Source organism: Sturnus vulgaris, chromosome 13 (genome assembly GCF_052056855.1).
Source record: "Sturnus vulgaris isolate bStuVul1 chromosome 13, bStuVul1.hap1, whole genome shotgun sequence".
Taxonomy (NCBI): domain Eukaryota; kingdom Metazoa; phylum Chordata; class Aves; order Passeriformes; family Sturnidae; genus Sturnus; species Sturnus vulgaris.
The window spans coordinates 3,009,649-3,032,491 of record NC_142255.1 but is presented as its reverse complement, the minus strand read 5'-3'; the positions used below and the strand labels follow the sequence as shown (position 1 = coordinate 3,032,491).

The following is a 22,843-nucleotide window of genomic DNA, read 5'->3' as shown; positions in this document are numbered from 1 at the left end:
CTCATTAACAAAAATTCCTCCAAAGAGTTAAAATAATGTTTCTTCTAAAAATCACTTGAGATGTTTATCGCTAAGGACAATTAAAAGACTGGTTTAAATTCTGGGAAAACAAACCTTTGAGTTTGTTGAATCTTCACTTTCTTGGTTATGATCTCTGAATGAGACTATATATCTTTATTTTCTGTAAATCAATATTAAACAGTTAGGCATTAAAAGCTACCCTTATGAAGCTGTATTGAGCTGTCCAGAAGAAAAGGCTCTTCACACCCTGGAAAGGTATCCAAAACGTGACCCAATTCCTGTGTTTTGCTGTGAGTCCACTCACCTAGATTGCTGTATGTGGCACTGCAGGAACTCAGCTCAGGAGAATTCGGAGCTTCTTCTTTCTCTTCCTCCCCCAGTGGCCCACGGGCAGACGAGACCGGGATGACCGAGGCGCTGCCCCCATTGTCCTGCTTCACAAACACGGCTCTGGGGACACGAGGGGACAACTCCTCCAGGGTGGGGTCATCGGGCACTTGACTGAAACAAACACAACAAGGTCACCTGCAGATCCCAGCTGGGCACAGGACCCAGGGCGGGCACTAAGTGTCTCCAGGAAGGGGAGTGAACTGGGAAAGAAGTTCCTTCTTTCACCCTCCTTTTCTAAGAACTATTATCTACAGTTTTTATTTTCCTTAACGAGAAGAAACAACTTGTGACTGAAATAGTAACATGTCTGTTACTATTATCATGATTATATATAATAGTTCATGCCTTTGATATAGAAGGTACAATAAAATGTTTTACAGCTTGGCTGCCATCAACATCCGTACTCATAAATATGCAGGCATGATTCTGGGTGAAGTGTGTGGGACTCAGGACAGCAGCAGAGTTTAAGGTGCTTTTTACCAGTGCAAACAATTGTGCCTCAAGCAAATATAACAAGGTATAACAAGGGGGATTAAGTCCCAATAAATTCATAAAACTTCATTGATATATTTTAATATACTGGTAGGATTTTGGGATCTGACACTCTGGGAAACAGACCTCATTTAGGCCAATAATTTTTTTCCCATATAAAATTCTCCACCATTAAAATTCATCTGCATTAGGCCAACTGCAAAAGGCACTGAAGACATTCCTCTGTGCCTGCTCTTAGCTATGAAGTTTTAATCAAACTGTGATGACTTATAGCACAGAACTCTGAAAATCGTGCATTCAGTTGGTTTCCATGGATATATTTATTGCAGTATAATTTAAAAGTTGTGCATTATATGCATGAAAAAATGTCGAGATTTAATAAAACTCCACAATCATACTTAAAATATAGCAGCAATTATCAATAATATGCCACAAAAACATGTCAGAGCAAAAATATTTTCATGCCTTTATGTTCTCTCACTTGCAGAAACAAATACTCATTACAGGCCAAATCTCAAGAGCATATGTGCTGTTTGCTAGTTCTCATTACTACAGCCTGATCAAATGCAACAGCAAGAATTTGAACTACTTGTGGCTTCCATTAGGGACAAGAGTAACACATTTCCATCGAAAAATGGTCAGCACATGGGGTATCTGTAGAGATACTTATTTTTTGTGCTAAGGATTTCAAACTTCCACAAAGAGTTAACATAAATGATAGGTATATACCTATCTATGGCAAAGCCAAAGGCCTGAAAATCCTGGGACACAATCTTGTAGCAATCCCGAGTACAAAATTCAAACATGCCAATGCTCTGCATGACAAGAGCCAGGACAGTGCAGTGTGCACATGCTGTTTCTGCTCAGACTCATGATTTTTAACTGCAGGCTGACACAAACCAAACTCATTAGAACTTGTTAGTAAAAGAGAAAAAATGGCGTAAGTTCAAAAAGATGTAATCTTTAATCAGCGTAACATTTTTTGTTCAATTTTAGTACCATGCATAGGAATGGTGTGAAGAACATTCCATGTGCCATAAATATATCCACATGAAAGTGTTAACCTCGGTAATTTCAGAGTAAAGCAGACATAAAATTAAAGCAGTAACAAGGCTCTCAGGATGATTTAACTGAAGACTTGTAGTTGCTGTAAATAACGTACATACCTGCATTCCTCAAGAGGAATGTTTTCTTTAAGAAGAAATAGGTTCTAATAGCTTCACAGTTCTGCCATTGCCACAAACCAGGAATTACCACATCTCAAAGTAACTTTTTAGTATCACTTGGTGAGGTAAGAACATACTCATTCTCCAGACCAGACACATGCAAGCACATACACTAAACCTAAGCTCAGAAGCATTTTGCCAAAGTAAACCAACAGCTAGAGAGGAAGAAAGAAAAAAATACCAACTCACCCACTGTACTCACTCACACAATTCCCCATTAAAGGAAATTCTTTCAGGGCCTTCTTGAGTCTTTTAATCATGTCTTGAAACTCTGGCGAGCCATTGATTCCACAGTGTTCTGGTGTGCTACAAGTTGTGCAAGCTGTGAGCAAGAGGGCTGAACTCTGCACAGAGTGCTACACCTACTGCACCTTAGTGTTTACCTTCGGGGGCTGGGCCCTGCCAAGGCCCCGGGAAGCCGGGCACATCCAGCCCTGCCTTCTTAACTCCTGCACTGCCTCCCTGCAGGGACAGGCAGCTGCTGCATCACTGCTCTGGAATGAGGGCTATGGCCTTACTCATGGCTACTGCCCCGCAACAGCACGTCCAGCTCTCCAGAGGAGCTTTGGGAAGTAACACTAACCTATTGTTAAGAGTAAGAGAGTATCTCAAATCTGTACTCAGTGCCTCAAAAGAATACATTTTAAACCGCAGCAATTAGAGGTCAGGTCATGAAACCCACGGGGAAATGCTTCCCAGTATCTTAACGCCGAGGACACAGAGATCAAGCTTATGTACTCGGTGCAAATGTCAAGCCCTTCAGTGGTGCTGGCAGGACACAGCAGGAATAAAAGGGGGAACCATCCTCACTCAGGGAGCTACAAGAACCAAATCCCCAGTTGCTTCATGAACTAAACAGTTAAAATTACTGGTTTTTCGAGGAAAGGGGAGCAGCTGATAAACAGGCAGTTCTCTCAGACTAGAAACATTAAAGCCTGGTTTTGTGTAACTTTCTATCTGCTTGTTGGGAGCAAGTCATACTTAAAGCTATCTCCTTATTTGGGATATTTATAGCTATTTTGCCAGGATGGATTCTTTGATGCTTTGCATAAGAGCACATATTTAGCATCTACCATAGTGGGCGCAGCCTCCTCTGTCCAAATTTTTTTCTCTTCCCTTTTTTATTTCAAAACCAAACTTTATAGAAATTAATTATCTCAGAGAACTCTGCTCCTCGAGCACAAGTGGCTGAAGCTAAACAACTATTCAGTTAGTGGAGGAAGCAGCCCTCTGCATGCAGAGAATGTGTTTGTTTTCCTAAGAAGCTGAGATTATGTGAGGCAACAGCACTTGCCATAAAAATGACTGTCCTTCAGACAACACCCCACTGAATTCAAACACTTGACATTCACGTGTGCACGGGCTCAAAACTGTTTGCAAAGTGTTATTTTTCTGCAGGGACAAATGCCTCTCTTTCCCTCAGGCTCTCCTCCTCCACGGTTTTTGGAGCATAGCCAGAAGATGATGTGGTCTAACTCGCCTCGGTCTTTTGGGAACAGTAGGATCCAGGAAGCTGCCTGTGTAGCGAGTTAATTTTGGTGAGGACACGGGAATCACAGCTCTTGTGTGACCTGTGTTCTCCTCTATTCAGAGCACGCCTGCTCAATTAGAGTGATTAATAAACAGCAAATGAATATGAGGGAGATAAAGTGGAACGCTTATAGGAAGTGATTGTGAGTGTGTATTCCTGAATTAGGGTCAGATCCAGAGGTCAAGGTGAGGGAACACAGTTGTGTGCAAGACAGCACATAAATCCCAGTGGCAGGAATTAGTGATAGAACCAGAGAAAAGCTGATGTGGCCTTGGAGCCAGCACAGACTCTGATCTGCTCCCTGAGTGGACATCAACACAGCAGCCATCAATGGCAGCTGTACAGCTGGAGATGACAAGGAACAGGACTATGTTTTACACACACAAAAACCCAACTGTGGAATTTGTAGCTATATTAGTTTCAAAGAGAGTGCTTTGAGATGCCCTCAGGCCCTGCACTTTTAAGTTAATAAAGCCAATATAAAGCCTAAACTGACTGAATAATGCTGGAGGAAAAATGCAGAGGTTAATGGCTGGAGGGGGGTCAGAGGCTGCCTTCCCCAGGAACTGCTGCTCAGAACACTGACCACTTTATTCCTGCCAAGCACTGAGCACACACAGCCTGTGCTCAGCTTTCAGTCACAGGGCACCATGGATACAGAAAACATTCCAGTGCCTCCTGCAGCTCAGTCCCTCCTCACCACCACAAAAAGTCACTGAAGAGGAAAGTGAAACAAACTTCTCAAATGACAATCTGAAACAACTAAGCTATGAAGTTCATTCCTAATTCTGATTATTGAGAAGCTGGCTTAATCCTGAGGCTTTAGAATTTTTTCTTAAGATCTTGTATAATGCGATGTTTGCACGGATAAAGGGAGTACACTTGATAATCCAGTAAAGACATCCTGCTAAGCTCTTTAGTGTCACTGAAACTTAATGGCAATGAGTTTCACAGATTAACTGTGCATTATAAAGAAGATATTTTTCTTTATCCATTTTAGGTTCTCAGCCTTTCCGTTTTACAGACTGTATTAGAGGAGTTAAGAACAACAATAACACATGATTTACCATTTCTTAAGCTAAATTTATAAAATAATAAATGGTAAAGTCCCTTCTACTTGGATCTTTAACAGCTCTTGATGTTTACAAATTCTCACATAAAACGTTACCAAACTTACTGCTTAATGCACATGCAGAATTTCCAATTCTGTTAGAACTGGAAAATGTTCTAGAGAAAAATCTCACAAGTTTTTAATTGATGAAATGTAGAAGATAGCTAGTTAATACCTCTAAAAGCACTGCTAAGCACTGCTGAGTAAGGTAGATAGAGCTTGCTGATACCTAGACAAGAAAAGCCCTAACATGAGTTTGATAAGAAAGAAGAGCTGATACATTTTACATTTTCAGGGAGAACTTCTCCCATTTCAGTAGACTTGCTCAAGCAAAGAATTTTTTTTCATCTATAACATCCTTGAATTCTCACCAATTTACTCAGGCTGTACCTAAAAGGTTCTGTGTTCATGTGAGAATCTCACCCTAGGAGTTATACCAGAAGTCCTCCAAACTGGGAAGGACTTTGTTTTAAACAGAGCCCCACTGTGATTTCACAGATTTTGTTATCTTCCCAAGCAGCTTCTGAAGCAGCTGTGGAATCTGCAGGACTGGATCAGTGGAAAGTGGAATGTGGCAGTGGCAGTTATTCCTGCCTGTCTCTGGATGAAATCCTGATCTTAATGTATGACTACATTTTTGAAGAACAGTGATTCCCATTGTTTCTACTGAGTGATCTGTCACAATACTCATATTTCTCTATATAGAGCTCAGATCTATCAGTGATGAGCTCAAATCCTTTTGCAAAAATTAACACAATCTTAGGAATTAGATTGGTGATCACAAATTTAGCTATGAAGAAGTGCTTCCTTATCTGAACCAGAACAAAATAAATATACAGACCTCACTACCTGAAGGAAGTATTTCAGGAAAACCAGAGTTTTACCTTCACATCATCCAAGAGTGGCCCATGGATCCCATAAAGGAAAGTTATGGCTGACTTGCAGCTGTGAAAGGCAACTCTTGAGTTTAACCTGTAACTGAAATGGAGATGGCTGTGCCCAGATCAGATTAGTTCAGCTCTGATGTGCTTTATGAAGACAGCCAAGGAAGCAGCAGGACTCAGTGCTGCACTTTGCTTTTAGGAAATGTCTCAATCTAACAAGTTGCTGCTGGGTATGAGCACTGATGTCTCAGTGAGGGAGAGGAGAAGCCTTTATCTCATGAAACTCCAATAGGATCACTCTGATCTGTGAGACAACAAAGCCTTTGAAGATCTTTTTCTTCAGCTTGTGATGAGTGGATTGCATGCTGTGCTGTACCACCTTCATCAATTACAGTGACTCAGGCCAGAAATATCATGTTATCTTTTGGTCAATTTTAGAGAACAACTGCTGCTTCATGAACTAAAGGTGTTCTCATTCCAATGAATGATAAAACTGACATGACTGCTGATTTTTAGCAAACATTTATCTAGCTACAAATTTTTGGTAAATTTAACATATCATTTATTTGCTAGCTCCTTTTGAACCAGCATATGTGCATCCTGCCATCAAACAGAAACAATCACACTGAGAAACCAAACCCAAGTTCCTTTGTATGACAGAGACATAATTTTTAGCTTTCTGAAAAACTGACTATTTTGCAAGTGCTGTTCAAAGGGAAATCTGACCTTTCTAGTGATAACTTGAAATAGCTTCAGCCGTTTTGTGGTTCTGTTATCAATATTTAGCAGCTTTGTAATCCATTGCAAAGTAAGGAAATACTGGATCTTTATTTAATTTGCTTTCAAGACCCCCCAGTAATCTGACATTTTTAAAGCTTTATCTTATTTTCCAGGTCATCAGTTTGTTTTTTCAGAGAGCTTGCTGTTCTTGGCATTCTGAGTTAGGGAAGTGTCCTGTTCACTGATTGCTATCTTCAGGTCATCCATTTTCCTCTCAGCCTCTTCAGGCTTAACTGAACATTCTAAACATCTTTTCCATGCACATATTTTAGCCTGAATTACAGCTAACCTTGTACTAATACCTGGAGGGTTAACACAAAACAAGCTTAGCTTCTCGTGGGTTATGCCTCCTGCTTGTGCAAAAATGGCATTTAGAAATCCTGATTCTCACCCACCAGGATATTAAAAATAAAAGCCAAACCCTTTAAACAACAATAAAAACCTTCAATTTTGTGGCATTATAAGGTTTCACTTGGTCTCATTAACAACATTGAAAAGTCTTAAAAAACCCTAAATAATTCAAGACACCAAGAATATAAGAACTGAAGCATAGAGTTTCCCACTGCCCAGTACTCCCCCAACTCAGCACCTCAGCGTATTTTCTTTGAAATTTGTACAAACCAGGGGACAATACTGGCAGAAAGAAGAAATTCCAATTCTAATATTTGGAAAATTCCAGTTTTCACTGGGGAAAATTCTGAGATTCGGTTTTAACCAACATCATTGTGACTTGAAGAAAACTAAAGAGCTTTTGGGAATAAGTGAATGAGAGATCAGTGGTGTCCTTCCAAAGGAATGGCAGAAGGAATCCCAGGCACAGTGCAGGAACAGGTCACATTCCAACAGCACCATCTCCAGGGCAGTGCAAGAATCCCTGGCAGGCTGCTCCTGCCCTGCAGCACCCGGAGCAGCAGCTGCTCCTTCCTGGCCCGTGCCTTGGCACACCAGCCAGCTGATGTGGCTGAACAGTGACTGCAGAGCTCCTTCTCCCCTGGATCTGTGCCTGGCTCACCAGAGCACAGGAACTGTCCTGCCAGCACAAGAGCAGGGCACTGAGGGGTGGGAGCACCTGATGGCACTGGAACCAAAATCAGCCTCGCTTTCTCCAGCTTTCCCACAGACAGGAGAAAAAACAGGTTCCTGTCAAGGGGGTTGAGAGCACAAACTCCTGCAATCCTTTAATGTGCCCTCTAAAGGTTACTACTATTGGTAAGCTACTTCTCACCAATTCATTCAGGGTAAATCTAGAGACTGCTCTCCTATCAAGGGTTATTCTAGCACTTTTCTTGTATAGACAATGGAGAAAGAAAACCAAGTTATTTTACTTTAGGACCAAGTGGCAGTCAGTTCATGGTAAATACCTATGCTCACACAGAGATTTCCATTAGGTTAAAACTGTTTTTAGCTAAAATACACTGTAGTTTTCTTGTACAGAATATTGAGAAAGAAAACCAAAAAACACTGTCATGATACATTTTCTGGGGCTCAACTTCACAAAATTTTTTATTTCCTCCCATTAGGTTGTTGTTATAATGAAATAAATAATTCAAGTTTGAGGTTACTTTGGAATTGGTTTATGTAATAACATTGGAAGATAAATTCTAACACATCCACAGCTGTGGTCCAGCACTCAGGGAATTTTACTCTGCCTGCATGACTGACTGCAACTGATGTGACCAGCTCTTACTGCATCCAATACTGTTGGGAGACAAAGCACAGTCACTGCTAAAGGCCTTGCAAGACAGAGATAACACTATTTTGTAGGTACCCTAATTCTGTTTTATTTTGGGAGTGCTGCAGTGATGTTGCAGTGTGGTTAATTAGCATCTGTTGAATTCTTGGGCATGTGAGGCAAAGTTAGCACAGCACCTTCCGTGAGTCACAGATCTTTTAACTTCTATTGTACTTCTCAGTAGTCGCCTTCTATTTCTGCTGAGAAATTCTGAAGTCTCCCCTAAACAGAAATTCTTTCTTAAAGTAGAAATTCAAGAAAATTGATCTGATTCAATGGAACATGGCTTTTGTGACATGTTAGTGAGCCTGCAAGACAAACTCAAAATATCAGATACTGTTTCTAGTAAGCAGTACTAGAAGAAATGTATGCTTTACACCTTTTCTGGTATCTAATGTAACAGAAAGATTTTAAAATACATCCTAAGTTGTCTAAAATAAATATACTTTGAAAAAATTGCATTAAGGTAATAAAACTCCTTAGTCTCTCCCTTTTGAGCAGCATTTACAGGACAGTTCACAACTGAGTAAGTGACTAAAACAGTGGAGTGGTACCTGGGGATTTTCTTGGGAGCCTGAGGTGGTGAGGAATGGCTCGCTGTGTTCTGTTCCGAGCTCTCTGGAGGCTTTTCCGGCGTTTCTCCCTTGTCTTTTGCCAGTGCCTCTGCAATAGCAGACTCCACCCCCACCTTGAGTGGGAGCTCAGCCCTCGGCTCCGCCTGTGCCGGCTCACACCTGTACATGAAAACGATCGACGGCTTCTCGCTCGAGTCGGACTTGGCCTCGCTGAACCAGTGGTGCCTCTGCACTGGAGGAGGGGGCAGCATGTGGATAACAGTCCCATCCAGTCCCACCAACTTCCCCTTCTCCCTGTCTTTCTCCCTCTCTTCCTCATCGTCAGCTTTCCTGCGGCGGAAGAAGCTCTTGAACGATATCCAGCGCTTGGGCTTGGCATCGGGACGCCGCCCCTCCGAGTGCAGGATGGACTCGGCCTCTGTCGACCTGGTGGGGCTGTTGGGTTTGGCCCAGTTGCTGAAATGCCTTTGCAGCAAGTTACTGGCATGGTAGGGAGAGGAGGTGGAGCGAGGAGGGGGGAACGGCGGCACCTGCTCTGCCTGGGGACTCGTGGCACTCGGGGTGGCGCGCGCTAGCTTTGGAGAGGGAGTGGCAGCCGGCTGTGAAAGGGGATCTTTCTGCATTTTAGTGGCAGCGCTTTCTGCCTTGGAGGCCTCCACTTCAGGCTGGGATGTAAACAGAGATTTGGGTCGTACCAGGGTGCTTTTAGAAGCATCTCCCTCAGGGGGTAGGGAATATAGCTCTTCTACACTGCAGGACTTGGGAGCAGACTGAGGCGTTTCTGGAGGAGACTGTGGAGGCTGGATAGAAGCCACGATCTGTGAGAGCACCGTGCTTGCGTTCTCTCTGCCACTGCCGCTGCCAACACAACCATCCGGGGTTACGTCTGCTTTTGCTGCAGGCTCTTGCATCGCCTTCTGAACTCTGGATGGGGAGCTGTGGTCAGCACTGTGACTTCTCTGTGGGGATTTCTGGCTTTTACTGAGGCAGCTGTTGAACTCTTGGACCTTTTGAGCCACAGAGCCCAGCCTGCACTCAGAGCTATTGGCCACTCCCTTTGCTTGGGGCAACTCAGTGGGTTTGCTGCCTATGGCTTCGATCTCTTTACTTTCAGTTTCTATTTCTTCATAGGTATGGCTTATCACACTTGTAGTTTTATCTTTGATGGACAGCTCCCCACTGGTCCCCAGAAAACTTCTATAGATTGCCAGGTTATCATATGCATTTGGATTGATTACAATAGGAACTTTAATAGCATTTTTGGAACTCTTAGCGTAAGTGGGCTCGTCGTGAATGATAATAGGAAAAGGTGGCATGCCAGCATTGTTGTAACTGTTGAATTTTATCTCAGACAAATTAGGAGACTTTACTGGGATCGTTTTCGAAGAAACGTTTGTAGCTGTAGGTGAAGTAGGAGCTGACTTGTGGCTTGTCTTCCTGGGAGGAACAGAAGGTCCTGAGCTGTTTCCAATCAGTTCCACCTTAGGTATCTTCTGTCTTGGACTAGTGCTAGAAGTCCACACTTCTTGGTATCTGATTGCGCTGGATTTTTTCAGCTTAGCATGTACGCACACCGGTGATGCTGCAGAGGATGCAACAGGTGTGCCTGGGGTTACTGGTGAGCTTGGGTTAGACGATGCCTTTTTGGTTTCTGAGGTTTCAGTCTGATTCTCTTTACATTCACTGGTCATGGCAGCTGAGACATCCACTACGGTGTATGGCTTGCACACTGGTTGTTCCATGTTCACCACCCTGTAAGGTTTAGCTTGCTCCTCCACAGGCACCAAATTAATAGTTACAGCTTGACCAGCACCATCCGAAGAACTTTTATTCTCCTGCGTGTCAGTCTGCACAGCGATTTTGCCATCCTTCTCCTCCAGGCGAAGCGCAAGGACTGCCTTGTGAGTTTCCAGACCTTTCAGAGCATTTCTGGGTGCTTTTGGCACATCCTTCACTTGCTGATTGTCACAAAGGCTTTCGTATTCTGGTTCAATCACTTTGAGGTCCTGAGGAGTGCTAGGAGATAACCCTCCATTACAGAGCTTCTGGGAAGAACTGCTGGTTGTCCCAGAACGAGACTCTTCTGTCAAAGAAGAATCAGGAGATGTGGAATCAGAAGATACCATGCTCTGCATGCTCTCTTGTCCATAAAGAATCACAGTCTCTTCCCCATAACCATTTAAAATCTCATCATAGCTGTCGTCATAATCCACTGCACAGATCCGCTGCAGAGACTTGTTCCGAAGGGGCACAGTATTCCATTTTTTGTCAACACAGAACGGAACAGGTGACAGGGTGTTAGCTCTGAAATTAGCAAAGCGAGGTTGGCCCCTCATGCGGATTTCCATTGCTAACAACTCTTCATCACTTTCATCCCAGCTCTCATGCTCTTCCTGCATGCTGCCAAAAAACGTGTCATCCTCACTCTCGTCTCCACTGGAGAACTCTGGGTAACAGAAACGTCCACCTTCATTACTTATGACTTCAGTGCTTCCACTCAGAATAACATGCTTACTCTGTGAGTCCTTCATTCCAGCCACCATGCAGCTCGGAGGGATCTTCCTTTCTAACGATTTTTTGTAGCAATTATTTATCCTTCCTAAGAAGGTTTCTCTTGAGTTCGTTTCATTTCCAGTGAGCTGAGGTGTGCTATCCAAACCCGCAATCTCCTTCAAAACTTCTGTCAGTCCATTATTATTGTTATTTGGTATCTTACCCACGCCCTCGCTGTTGCCATAAGGCCTAGGAACATGGCTGTAACCTTCGATCTCCTCCTCGTTATTATTGTTCAGTGGTTTTTTGTTCAGGACCGCCTTGTTGCGGTTCCACCCCGCGGGCAGGGGTTTGTTCTCGCACTGCTCCAGCGTGGTGAGCTCCCCACAGAGCCCATCTGCCACCATCATGGTGGGTTTCACAGCTATCGTGGGCTTCTTGGCCACGGGCGGGCGGAAGCTGCCACTGCTCCTCCCACGCTGGCTGCTGCTTTGGTTTGCATTGGGTTTCAGGTTTCCATGTGAGAGGGGCTTTTTCTCTGCCACTGGGGGTAACTGGTGCAAGCTCTTGGGCTTGAAGCAGTTCTTACATTCACCGGGTTTCCAGACGTGCTCAGTGAAAGTGTTGCAAGCAGACATTTTCCCAGAGCTCTGCGCCTGCTGCCGTGCTGCTCAGTGCATGGTAGGAGCCTCATCCATGAGCTTCTGCTCTGTTCACGTAGTATGGACACTTCCTGGAGCAGTGATCATGCTGGAAGAACATGAAACAGGATGAGAATGGGCAAAAATCTGCTTGATCATTCTATTTTCCACACTAGGGACAATGTGGAAGAAGCAAGTAGCCTTTTGCTGACATCTTCATTTACAAAACTATATAACTGAAATGCAAAACCAAATTGCAACTATCGTTCTTCTCATATATAAAGAATTAAAGCTGGCAGCTAAGCCCTATGTTACTTAAAGCAGAGAGAGAGAAAAATGGCAATGACTGAGAATTTAGAGCAATTCTCTTGACTAGTTCAGGACCATTGACCTTTAATTTTGTCCAATAAAACAAATGCAGGAAGAGGATATAAACCCGAAGATTACTACACATTATGCTTTCACCGTAACTACTCAAACGTGAGATAGAAAAGCAAGAGTATGTTTACTCTCCTAAATGCAATTGAGATAATTTGTTTTAGCTTTGAATGTGAACAAGCTCAGCTTAAGTGAGAAAATATGTTCAAGCAATCCCAAACTCTGCCATTTTAGCACTTTTTTCATCAGAGTTAAATGATAACTGGAGAGGTATTTTGGCTGAACAGATAGGATGTTCTGATGTCCTGGAAGAGTCAGATAAAGATACAGTGGAAATCATTTTAGAAAGTCAATCTTTTTTTTTCTCCTTTTGCTTACCACAATGGCAATAAACCATTCTGATATCCTCAAAACAAAGCTAAGGATTTTTAGTCCCTGATTTGTTTCACATATAGCGTTTCTACCTAACCCTCCAGAAATAACTGAAGAAGAACTGAAAATCTCTTTCAAAGTGAATCTTTTTATTTCCTGAAACAATCAGGCTTAAGTAAAAATCAAACACGAATCTGCTGTGCTTTATAGTCACCAGAGTATCTAGGATTTGAGAGTTTCATGAATTAATGCCTGAAGATTTTAAGCCTTCTGAGCCAAATCCGCAAGTCTGTTCTCTTCGTCACTGTTGCATAACTCAAATTATGGGAGACATTTTGCTGAGGTGAAAGGATCTCTATGTCCACTGCTCCTTCTGTAAACACAGGCCCTGGAAATCAATAATGTTCTATTCTTGCAGGCCTTGGGGTGCAAACATCCTTGCTGCTCCCCCAGGTGCACCGAGAGGGCAGCGCTGACGCCCTGCAGGTTCAGCTGCAGCTCCCCACAGAGCCCATGGTGGGAGCTCAGCAGCACAGAGGCTGTGCTGGAATTCATCATGGGCACCACTGGCTTTCATCAGCGTGGCAAACAACAGCATCATTAGGAGAGCTGACACCAGGAGGGCTTTGTCAGTCTCCTCACGTCCTGCTCTGTGTTTTGGCAAGGGCTGTCCTGTGCTGGCAAACCAACAGAGCAATCTCGATCCAACAGCAGATGGGGCTGAAGCCTAACTCTATTAGTGCCTGCAGACACAGCTGTGCTACCAGGGCTATCACATTTCATATGCTGACTAAATATGTTTCCAGACAAAGCTTTTTGCCAAAAAGCCACTGCCAAAAGCTTTCTCTGTATGACCTAAGAGATAGAAACTCTGCCAGACTGAGATCTGCCCAAACTTTTAGACTTGATTTTACATATACAGAGTCAAATGCCTTTGTATGCTGATCTCTCTTAAGTTTTGTTGCTTCAACACCTTGCGAAGCCATATACTGTAAGCAGAAAAATTACATTAAGAAATAGATCTCCTAAAACCAGAGAGAGAGCATGCACAAGAATTTTATACTCTGGTTAGCTCCCTCTTTTCATGTGTTTAACAAACAAAAGGAGTGAAGTTACCCTAATGGGAATCTAGACTAAATACTTTCTTGGAAAATATATTTCTCCATCACATAAAAGCTTTGAACAACCAATTTAAACAAAAGGGTTAGTGCTTGTGTGTGGGTTTTAAGATTTACCCGTGTGATTTTATTTCTCTGAAATTGCTTAAACTGCACTTGCTCTAGAATCCCTTCACAAGGCAGGCAGCTTTATAGTGTTCCAGGCTAAGCATTTCCTGTTAGGAAAGGAGAGCACTGAGAAAGCTCTGCAGTGCCCACCTGACTGTGGCTACATGCTGATGTGTTACCTCTGGCTGTGTCACAACACACTGGTCACTCTCCTTTGCTCTGGCACTGATGCTGACACTTCCTCTAAGCCAGAGAAGGGTTGAACTCAACCTGAGAATGGGAACTACAGGAAACTCAGCAGAACCACAGTTCTCCAGAGGGAGAAACAACTCCAGCTCTGTGCTTTATCCCAGAACACCCCCCCTGTCCCAGCAGTGCTGCCTGCAGCAGTTTACATTGACAGTCACACACTGGTGATTGTGGAAATGCAGATGTGCAACCTGGACACAGAATATATATAAGCCATGTGTGGATATTTCAGCTCTTGCTCTCCAACAGCCAACAGAAGTGATGTGAAAGTGGCCTTGACCCCCAGGATGGTTTGTGACAGCCTGGAACAGAGGAGCCACTGACTGCCTGGGTCTGTGAACCCCAGCTGGGTTCACTGGCTCGGGCACAGCAGGACGAGCAGTTCCTGTCACAGCCCTGACACTGCCTGCAGCTGCACCACAGAGGAAACAGCCACCTTCCAACTAGAGGAAATGGATCTTAAGAAAACAACCAAAACAATTCCAACACTGTGCTACTTTTGTACTTTGAAATCAGAAGCACTCCTACGCTATTTCAAATTAAATCCACAGTGACCTTTATATCTTGAAGCAAGCATTTGCATTCTAAAAAACTTATCTTTTTTTTCCTTGCTGAACAACTAACAGCAATCTTTCTGCTGCTTTCCTCTCCTTTAAAAAGAATTGCTTTTTCAACTACAGATTCCCTATTATGTGCAGTAATTATGGTGAGAGTGATTAGCAGTGATAAGAGAAATGAAATCTTTCAGTAGGCTGTTGCTCCCATGGCTGTCACCAGCAGCTGCAGCTTGGCAGGGGGCAGCAGAGGCCATCGAAGGAACTGAAAATGCACACAAATACAGGGAAAAAATCACCCTGACATTGTTCATTGCTGGATTCCTACACTATCTCCAAAAAACAAAAACAAAACAAAAACAAAGCAGGGAAAGGAGAGATCCAGGCAGTCACACCTCAGATCTCTCCAGCTGCAAGTGACCAGGTGTCTTTTCTTCCCTGACTTCCCTGCCTCCCCTGACACTGTGTGTACCTGCTAAGGAACAGCAACGTGCACCCTGCACAGCTCCTGTTCTTTTGAAATGAGGAGTTCAGGTGACAAAACTTACTTGAAGACGCTCAATCTACGCAAAATCAAGGCAATGACAAGATGTTACTTACAAAACAGCATCAGAGTGCAAAGGAAGTATTAATAGCAAACATGTAACATCAACAGTCTGCATTTATGCCTCTATCTCAAAGCCTTTTATGTAAGTTGATAAACAGAACTATTCACAATTTATACAGGGAACCACTGCAGTGCAGTGACGTTAAGGAACTAAAATTCACCCAGTGAGTCAGTGTCAGGAGCAAGTACAGACAGACAACTTCTGCTCCCAACAGCAGATCGTGATACTTCATTCACTAAATGGTTGAGTCAGCACAGATAATTTATCAGCCTTAAAGGCCAATTCATTCTTTGTGTATATGAGACTAATGCTCCTCATTCCAGCAGGTACATAGCTGTGCACAAGAAGGCTCAGCCTGGCCCTGTTGAGTTGGTATCAAGCAGTCAGGAAAGAAAAAGCATATTTCAGTTTTCAGGTCAGAGGGAGAAAATGACAGAATTGGAGTTGCAGTGCAAAGATGAAGCAGGGATCAGCTGAGATACCCTCGTGTCAGGAAGCTTGCACAGCAATGCAGAAATGTCTCTGTGGCTCTTTTATTTGTTGACATCATCTTTGCTGAGTGCATGAAGGTAGCAATAAACATGCATTTCAGGCATTTTGCCTTTGTTCTAGGTAATTTCAGGCTGGCAGGTCTCCTCTGGATGCATGCTGGCTGAATCACAATGAAGGCCTTCTCCAGTAATACTTTATACTAAAATAATCCAATTAAAAAGAACTTAATTGGTGTGCAACATTCCCTACAATTTCAACATTTTAAAAATGAATAGTCTCGGTAAGTACCAGATGGTGACACGCACTAATTAATCAGGCCTGCTCAATGAACGAGCATATGAAAATGAATGCACCTATTAGACAAGTGTTTGCAATGCTGTGTGCTGCTAAAAGCTGCCCCCACTCAAAGGCTGGGACTTTCCTGAGCTGCAACCAGCACCCACTGGTCTCCTCTGGGATCACCCATCCTGACACAGGTTTTCTTTGCTTTGTCCTCCTCCAGGGAAAATCCATTTACCTTCAGTGCTGCTGTCCCTGACAATGGGGCTGCAGAATAAACTGCATTGATCAGCCTTCTTCGGCACCAGTCCAGTCAGGGCTGCTGCACAACCACAAACCTCTCACCACTGCCAGGCCTGTCCTCAGACTGCAAAAATCAGCAGTGGGAATTCAACCTGGGCTTCCTATACGGGAGTGCCCAAAGGCCACAAAACCACCACGGCTTTGTGGTTTGTCTGAACCACTTACAGGCATCTGGACACTCACTGATCATCAGAAATGATGGAGCAAGTCTCACACAGCAGGGAAAAAGTGATGGCTGTTCTTTGCCAGGATCTAATTTCTGTTTCTTTTAAATTTTAATGTAATCATAAACATTTTAAGAAACTGTTCTAAAAACCAAAACTCATGCAGGACCTGCTTGGGTGGCAGTGGGCTGTGGAAATGCCCCCAGAGAGTGTCAAGCACTCACTTCACTCAGGGTATGCCAGGAAACCCCATGGAATGAAAGAATGGCATGAAGCACTATGGACTGGCACAGCTTTATTCCCACAGTGAAGGGTATTTGCTAAATACCAGCTCATTGCAGTACCAAGCCAGAGCTCTGACTCTGGCAGAGAGCACAGATGGACATTTCCATAAATGCTGGGCATTACCACTTTTGTTAAAAAAGCAAAGTTTTATCTTGCAGATCAGAGGGTTTTTTCTGGTTTTTCTCTCCTTTAAAAAGAAGATAAATTTTCATTTCCTCTTTCTCTCCTTTAAAAAGAGCTCAAATGACATAAATATTTCATAATACTAAGTAAGTGGAGGAAAACCTTAAATATGGGGTTTTTTTTTCCCTCCCTAAAAATTGCAAGGATAAAACATGATAGAAATAACCAATAAACTGGAGCAAAAACCTGCCCAGGGCTAGACAATCTGTGATGCTTCAGAAGAAAACAGGCATTTCTTCACAATTTACCTAAGCCAAAGAGATAATGCCACAGAGCAAGGAAAAGGCAGGGAATATCCTCAGGATGTGGCCAGGTACTCTGAATAGATTCTGCATCATCACCTGGGAACACACAGAGCTGGAATAAGGCCAAGCTCTGCCCTTTGGTGCTGAGGCACAATGGGCCAGCCAAAGCAGGTATTTCAAATAGGAATTCTTATGAATCCAAACAATAAGAATTCCTGACATTCTTAATTGGAGATTTTTTTCCCTTTGGAAAAATAAACCTTCACTTAGCATTAATAAAATTTTAAATTTATTTCGTCCATTTAGACATATATAAATTCTTATAATGATGATCACTCAGACAAGGCTGCACAGTATATTCTTTAGGAATACTTTTTTATCTTCATGGAAAATTGATTTTTATTTTCTACTTTTAAAAAAGTGAGGTAAGCCAAACTATAAATTGTTTGCTTTCTGAAAATGGCTGTACAACATTCTAAGATCTAGCAGCAAATTATGGGTAAGCATATCAGCTGACAGGAAAAAAGCACAGTAATTATAATTTCAAAAAAGTATCCTCAATTCCAGTGCATTTCAGTTTCTTCCAACTCTATTTAAGGAAAACTGAGAATTAAGCCCTTCACAGCAAATTAAAAGTGCACCTGTATGACTGTATCTTGACCAATCTAATTATCTTTGATTTACCCTTCCTGAGCTCACTTGAAATTCTGCCCTTTGATCTTTTTTCCTTTTGTTTAAGCACATGCAAACACTTGTGGAGAAGAATGAACTTTACCAAACCTCTCCAGAATGTGCTCACAACAAACAGAAAAGCAATACCTGAGATACATTATTGTGCTTTTACATTCAGAAACCCAGGGACAGTTGTGGTTATCCTCCTGCTGAGCACAGCTTGAGAAGGAAAACAGGGTGGATCATCACTGGATTGTGGAGTCCAGCAATTCTGCAACTTGTGTTTGCTTAGACCTCTCTCCCTGGCACTCCTGCAGGCCCTGGCTCCAAAGATCTGAGTACTGAGCAGCTGATGCAGCAAAACACACAAGTGCCAACCCCCCAAGCCCCCCCAAAACCCATTTCAGTTTGGCAAATAACTGAAGGATGGCAAAATACAAAAGAGCATTGGAAAGGATGGGGAAGAACTGACTAAAAAGCAGCCAAAGACACACTGAGGTGTCAGGGCAGGTAACTCATGAGGGTAAGATCAGCTACAACATCCAGGCTGCAGCACAGTGGGCACCCTCCAGTGGTCTCAGTCCCCCCTGGGAGCCTTAGGAGTCATTAAATAAAGACTTGGCAGGATTAAGTTTAAAAATAAACCACTATGAGCCATTATAAAAAAAAATGAGGTATTAAAAATAACTGATAAATGACGAGCAGCAGCACAGCAGGGCTGGACTGTGCAGAGCCAAGAATTGTGGAGAAATTCAGGAACCAGGTGGCTGAGCTGTGCAAAATTCCACAGTCCCTTATCAGAGCCAGGCATCAATAGAGCACAGGGTGAAGGGACATGCTCTTGATCGTGGCTTCTGGGAAGGAAACCTCCTCTTCCTACCAAACAATGAACCAATGGGCAAAAGAGAAATGGCCCAATTCTATTTTAAGCTTTCAGAAGTTCTCTCCAATTTCTAATGGCAGGGCATGCAAATGGTGTCACAGCAAACACCAGGCAACCAGCAGATTACATGCTTTCTGAGTGAGAAAATCAATGACATGATTTACTGAGTATTGTGCTCAGTTCTATTTATGACATCTCAGGAAGAAATGCTGCATAAAGCAGCCACAAAAATATTATAATATGGAAAGCTTTTCATCCCTTCAGTGAAACAAAAAGATTAGGATAGTTTAGTTCAGAATTGAGACAAATAAAATAATGTAATAGTATATTAAATGATCCGTCACATGAAGACAGACTGGGTGTTCCCATTTAGTGTCTATCTCAAAAAAAAATAAAAAAGCAATAAACTCAGTGCAGCATATTTACATCTCCAAAAAGAAAATTATTCCACACAGAACACTTCCTGAAACGAGCTGGCACTGAGATCAAGGGGTCAATGGGTTCAGAGGAACAATCAGATATTTATACATGGGATGAGCCACTGAGAGCCCTACGAGGTGGGGTCAACCCAAAGCTCCAGTTTGAGTGTTTAAAAGCAGCACGAAGCATTTCAATGGAGAAGAGGATTCACTCATTACCAGATTGTTCCTGTGCTGGCCCTTTGGAGAAGTCTGGGCAGGGTGAAGGCACTGCTGGAGCCTGAGCCTGGCTGCTCAACCTCTCACCAGCTGCTGCTCTTGACTTTCAGTGGCTTCAGTTTGATCCAGCAGAACCCCCGGTGCAGGAACACTGATATCCCATCACCTCCCACAGGTAAGGTCAGGCCTTCCTCTCCTCCTGCCACTCTCTGTCACTCTGGTCCCAGCCTTGTAACTCAGTCCTGGACCATCCCTTGTCTTCATTTCTACCTTTGTGACTTCATGTTTGATATTGGGCTGGGGCCTCAGGCTGTCAGGTACCTGGGCCAAGGGACTGTGGCACACCAACAGCTCCTGCAGGCATGTGCACAAATCCACAGCAATGCCCAGCTCAGGCAGAGACAATTAGCAAGGTAAGGAAGCCAGGGGGAAAGAGATTACTAAAGATTTGTACTGTTTGAAGCTTGTCACACTACAGGATAGAAAAACCAGGGTAAGGTTACAGAGGAATGATAGAAGAGGGATTTTTCTCAAAAAATAACCTAATCAATTCAACTTTTGAAGACACATGCATTACTAGTTTATGGTGGAAAATATAAATAAAAATAAGCCCTATACTGCTATCTCATTAACTGTGTGGTAGAGCAATGCCTGGAAAGGGCCTGAATCTCTGTAAAAACTCCTCCAGTTTCCCATTCCAACCAGCAACCATCTCCTCCCACTGCCATCTGCTTGGTGCACTCATTTTGCCTCATTCCTCACATCTATGATCAAAGACAGACATTCTAATTTGAGGGCCTCTTTGATAATCTTGAAAAACTAGCTACAGGTAAATTTTTGACCATCAAAGCTGGTTCCAGCAGCTTACTCTCACTCAGGCTACTCTTCTAATTAGGGTGTCATTTATTCATCCCAATAAGCTACTTCACCAGGCAAGATGAATGTAAGAAATTTTAATCTGCAGTTGTAAGCCAGAGCAATGAAATGAGTGATGAGCTCCAAGTCAAAAGGTTAAAGATATTAATGTTTACCAGTGTTGAAGTTTACAACAGATAATTTCTTTGCTTATTCTACTTATGCTTTGCCTAAAATCCATCCCCATAAAATGGCAAGCCACCACTGATAAGAATGTTATTAGGGATAAAAAGCACCAGCATAGATGAAATTCAGAAAAGGAATTAGGAGGCAGTGGCATTGGATGCTTTTAGCATACATAGTAAGAATTGATTTTTTCCTTATTCTCATGATTAAGTGTTGGGCCTGCCAGCTCACAACAGCCCAGTCAGTGTTCCAGGCACATCGTGGGGGCTCTGTGCTGCCCCTTCCCTTCATGGGGACAGAAAAGGACCAGCAGCCAAACCTAGGGCATCTCACAGTCAGTAATCAGCTTTTTAGGCTACCAAAAGAGACAAGATGTAGGGCAAGAAAAAAACCCAACAAAACCTCAATAATTTATTTTAGTTCCCAAAATCTGATTGCATACTTTAAAATAATCCACACATGGAAAACTATGCAGTGAAGGCATCATTAAATATAATCAAGGACAGAATCAGAAAGGAAATGCAACAGAAATCCTGTGTCAGTTTTTATCTTTATAGTCAATGACTGGTTTTTGCAGCTGGGGAATTTGCTCAATTTACTCCATGAGAGAAGAAATACCCTGCATTTTCACAGACAGATGTTTAAACCTATCAAGTGTATAAACCACTGTAATTTTTAGCCGGTGCTGTAAGAGGAGCAGGGGGAAGCAGGGATCACTTGCTGCTGCAGGCAGGAAAATCCTGCCCTCATTGGCCGTGTGCTCTGGGGCAGCAGGAGCAGCCAGCTGCATCCGGCCACCTAAAAACCAGAGTGGCTTATCACAGAGCCCAGGGCTGAGCCCAGCCAGGCTGGCCCACACCCCTGCTAATTAAGAGGCTGCTAATCATACCTGGGAATGCCGAGCTCGCAGCCCCGCCAGCGCTCACTCCTGGGCCGGGACACAGCAGGAAACAACAAAGCTGAACAGGCAAACGAGCTCTAGCAAAGGAAAGAGAAAGAAAATCACCACCAACATTCAATTCTCTTTCTTTAGCTCTTCTTTACAGATAGAAATGTTTTCCTAAAGGAGCTGATTGCCAAACATAAATTTTGCTACTTGTGCTTGACAGAATCCTGAGAATGCAAAGCTTTTTGTAGCCAGAAAAAACACAATGAGAATTTTCTGCTCTTGTACTGCTGAGATGACTCAATACCAGTCCACAGGGGTCTGGAGGTGAAAGCAGAACCACACTCATCTGAATTCCTTGCCTTTCAAAGAGGTTTTTACGACAGAACACTTTATTAGCAAACAGGGCTGCTACAAGCCCACACCAGGAACCACACCAAGCCCAGGGCAATTACCTTCAGTCCCTGCCATTCCGAGGGAAATGGGAAAGGCTGCTATTACCTGCTCTCTTGGAGGGTCTGGAAGGAGGTTTATTCCTGCCATGAGCAACACCGTGGCATTTGGAAGTAAATTGTTTGTAACAAGAACCAGTCTGAGACAACAGCCAGGGCAGCAGCATCAAGGTGCACAGCACCAGCAAAACTCTGCCCACTGCTCCCTGCTGAGCTCCCAGGGACTGGCCAGGAGACACCAGCACGTTCCCCTGCATGAGAGATGGCTCAGGAACACAGCTCAGGCTCCTGCTGCTGCTTCCCCACTGCTCTGCACGCCGAGGGAAGTTCAGGCCAGCCCCCCCAGGATGGTCACAGAGGAGACCCCAGGCTCTCTGCAGTGCTTCACCTCGCAGTTCATACAGAAAAAAAAGAGCCATGGCAGATTGCTGGGTTCTGGGCTCAACCTTGGCTTAATTAGTGGTGGTGGCATATGTTCTGTGCTGGTTACATAAACAGGGATGGGATCCCAGCCGGTGGCCAAGGGTTGCCTTGGTAACTGTGACAGCCATCAGCGCTGCCTTACTCATCGCTTTTGCCCCCCTACTTCAGCAGCACTTCTGGCTCTACTTTGCTATTTTCAAACACAAATATGAGCAAACGGAGCTCTCTAGTCTACTCTGGAATGGAAACCCAAACCTTCAACCACCAGTGCCATTTGTGAACTGTTAGCAGCAACCTCGGGCTGTTCTCCACAGACAGCCCAGTGTTTCTGGAGCTTCACACTGGGACAAACACAGCACGGCAAAGCCTCGCAGTCCTGCAGCACATCCCTCCGCACCTGGAGTCTGTGCACTGTCCTTTGCAGTCCAGACTGCCAGGCAGAACTCCTGGTAATGATGTGCTCATACCTTCCACAAGCTTTTGAGCAGCTTCACTTCTTCCAGTACAATCAGACAAGCCTGGCCTAAAATCTTTTATTCCCAGTTTACAGATGTACATAATAAATAAAATGTATTTCCTCCATCTTTTTTATTCCAGTATAGCCAGTGCATTCTGCTTTCAAATCTCTCCCTGT

The 22,843-nt window shown here is 43.5% G+C and overlaps 1 protein-coding gene across 6 annotated transcripts in view; it reads right to left on the bottom strand.

The window, feature by feature from the left end:
- PEAK1 (pseudopodium enriched atypical kinase 1) overlaps positions 1-22,843 on the bottom strand; it is a 107,796-nt gene that overhangs the window by 23,618 nt on the left and 61,335 nt on the right. For 4 of the 6 annotated variants that reach the window (XM_088172339.1, XM_088172341.1, XM_088172340.1 and 1 more), the window contains exons 3-6: positions 21,338-21,426; positions 8,722-11,985; positions 2,319-2,435; positions 326-522 (exon numbers count right to left, since the gene is read on the bottom strand). In XM_088172339.1, coding sequence (XP_088028465.1) covers positions 326-522; positions 2,319-2,435; positions 8,722-11,873 — 3,466 coding nt within the window. In that variant the 5' untranslated portion in view covers positions 11,874-11,985; positions 21,338-21,426. The remainder of the gene's footprint in view (positions 1-325; positions 523-2,318; positions 2,436-8,721; positions 11,986-21,337; positions 21,427-22,843) is intronic. The other 2 variants (XM_014879165.2, XM_088172343.1) reach the window with 2 other exon arrangements.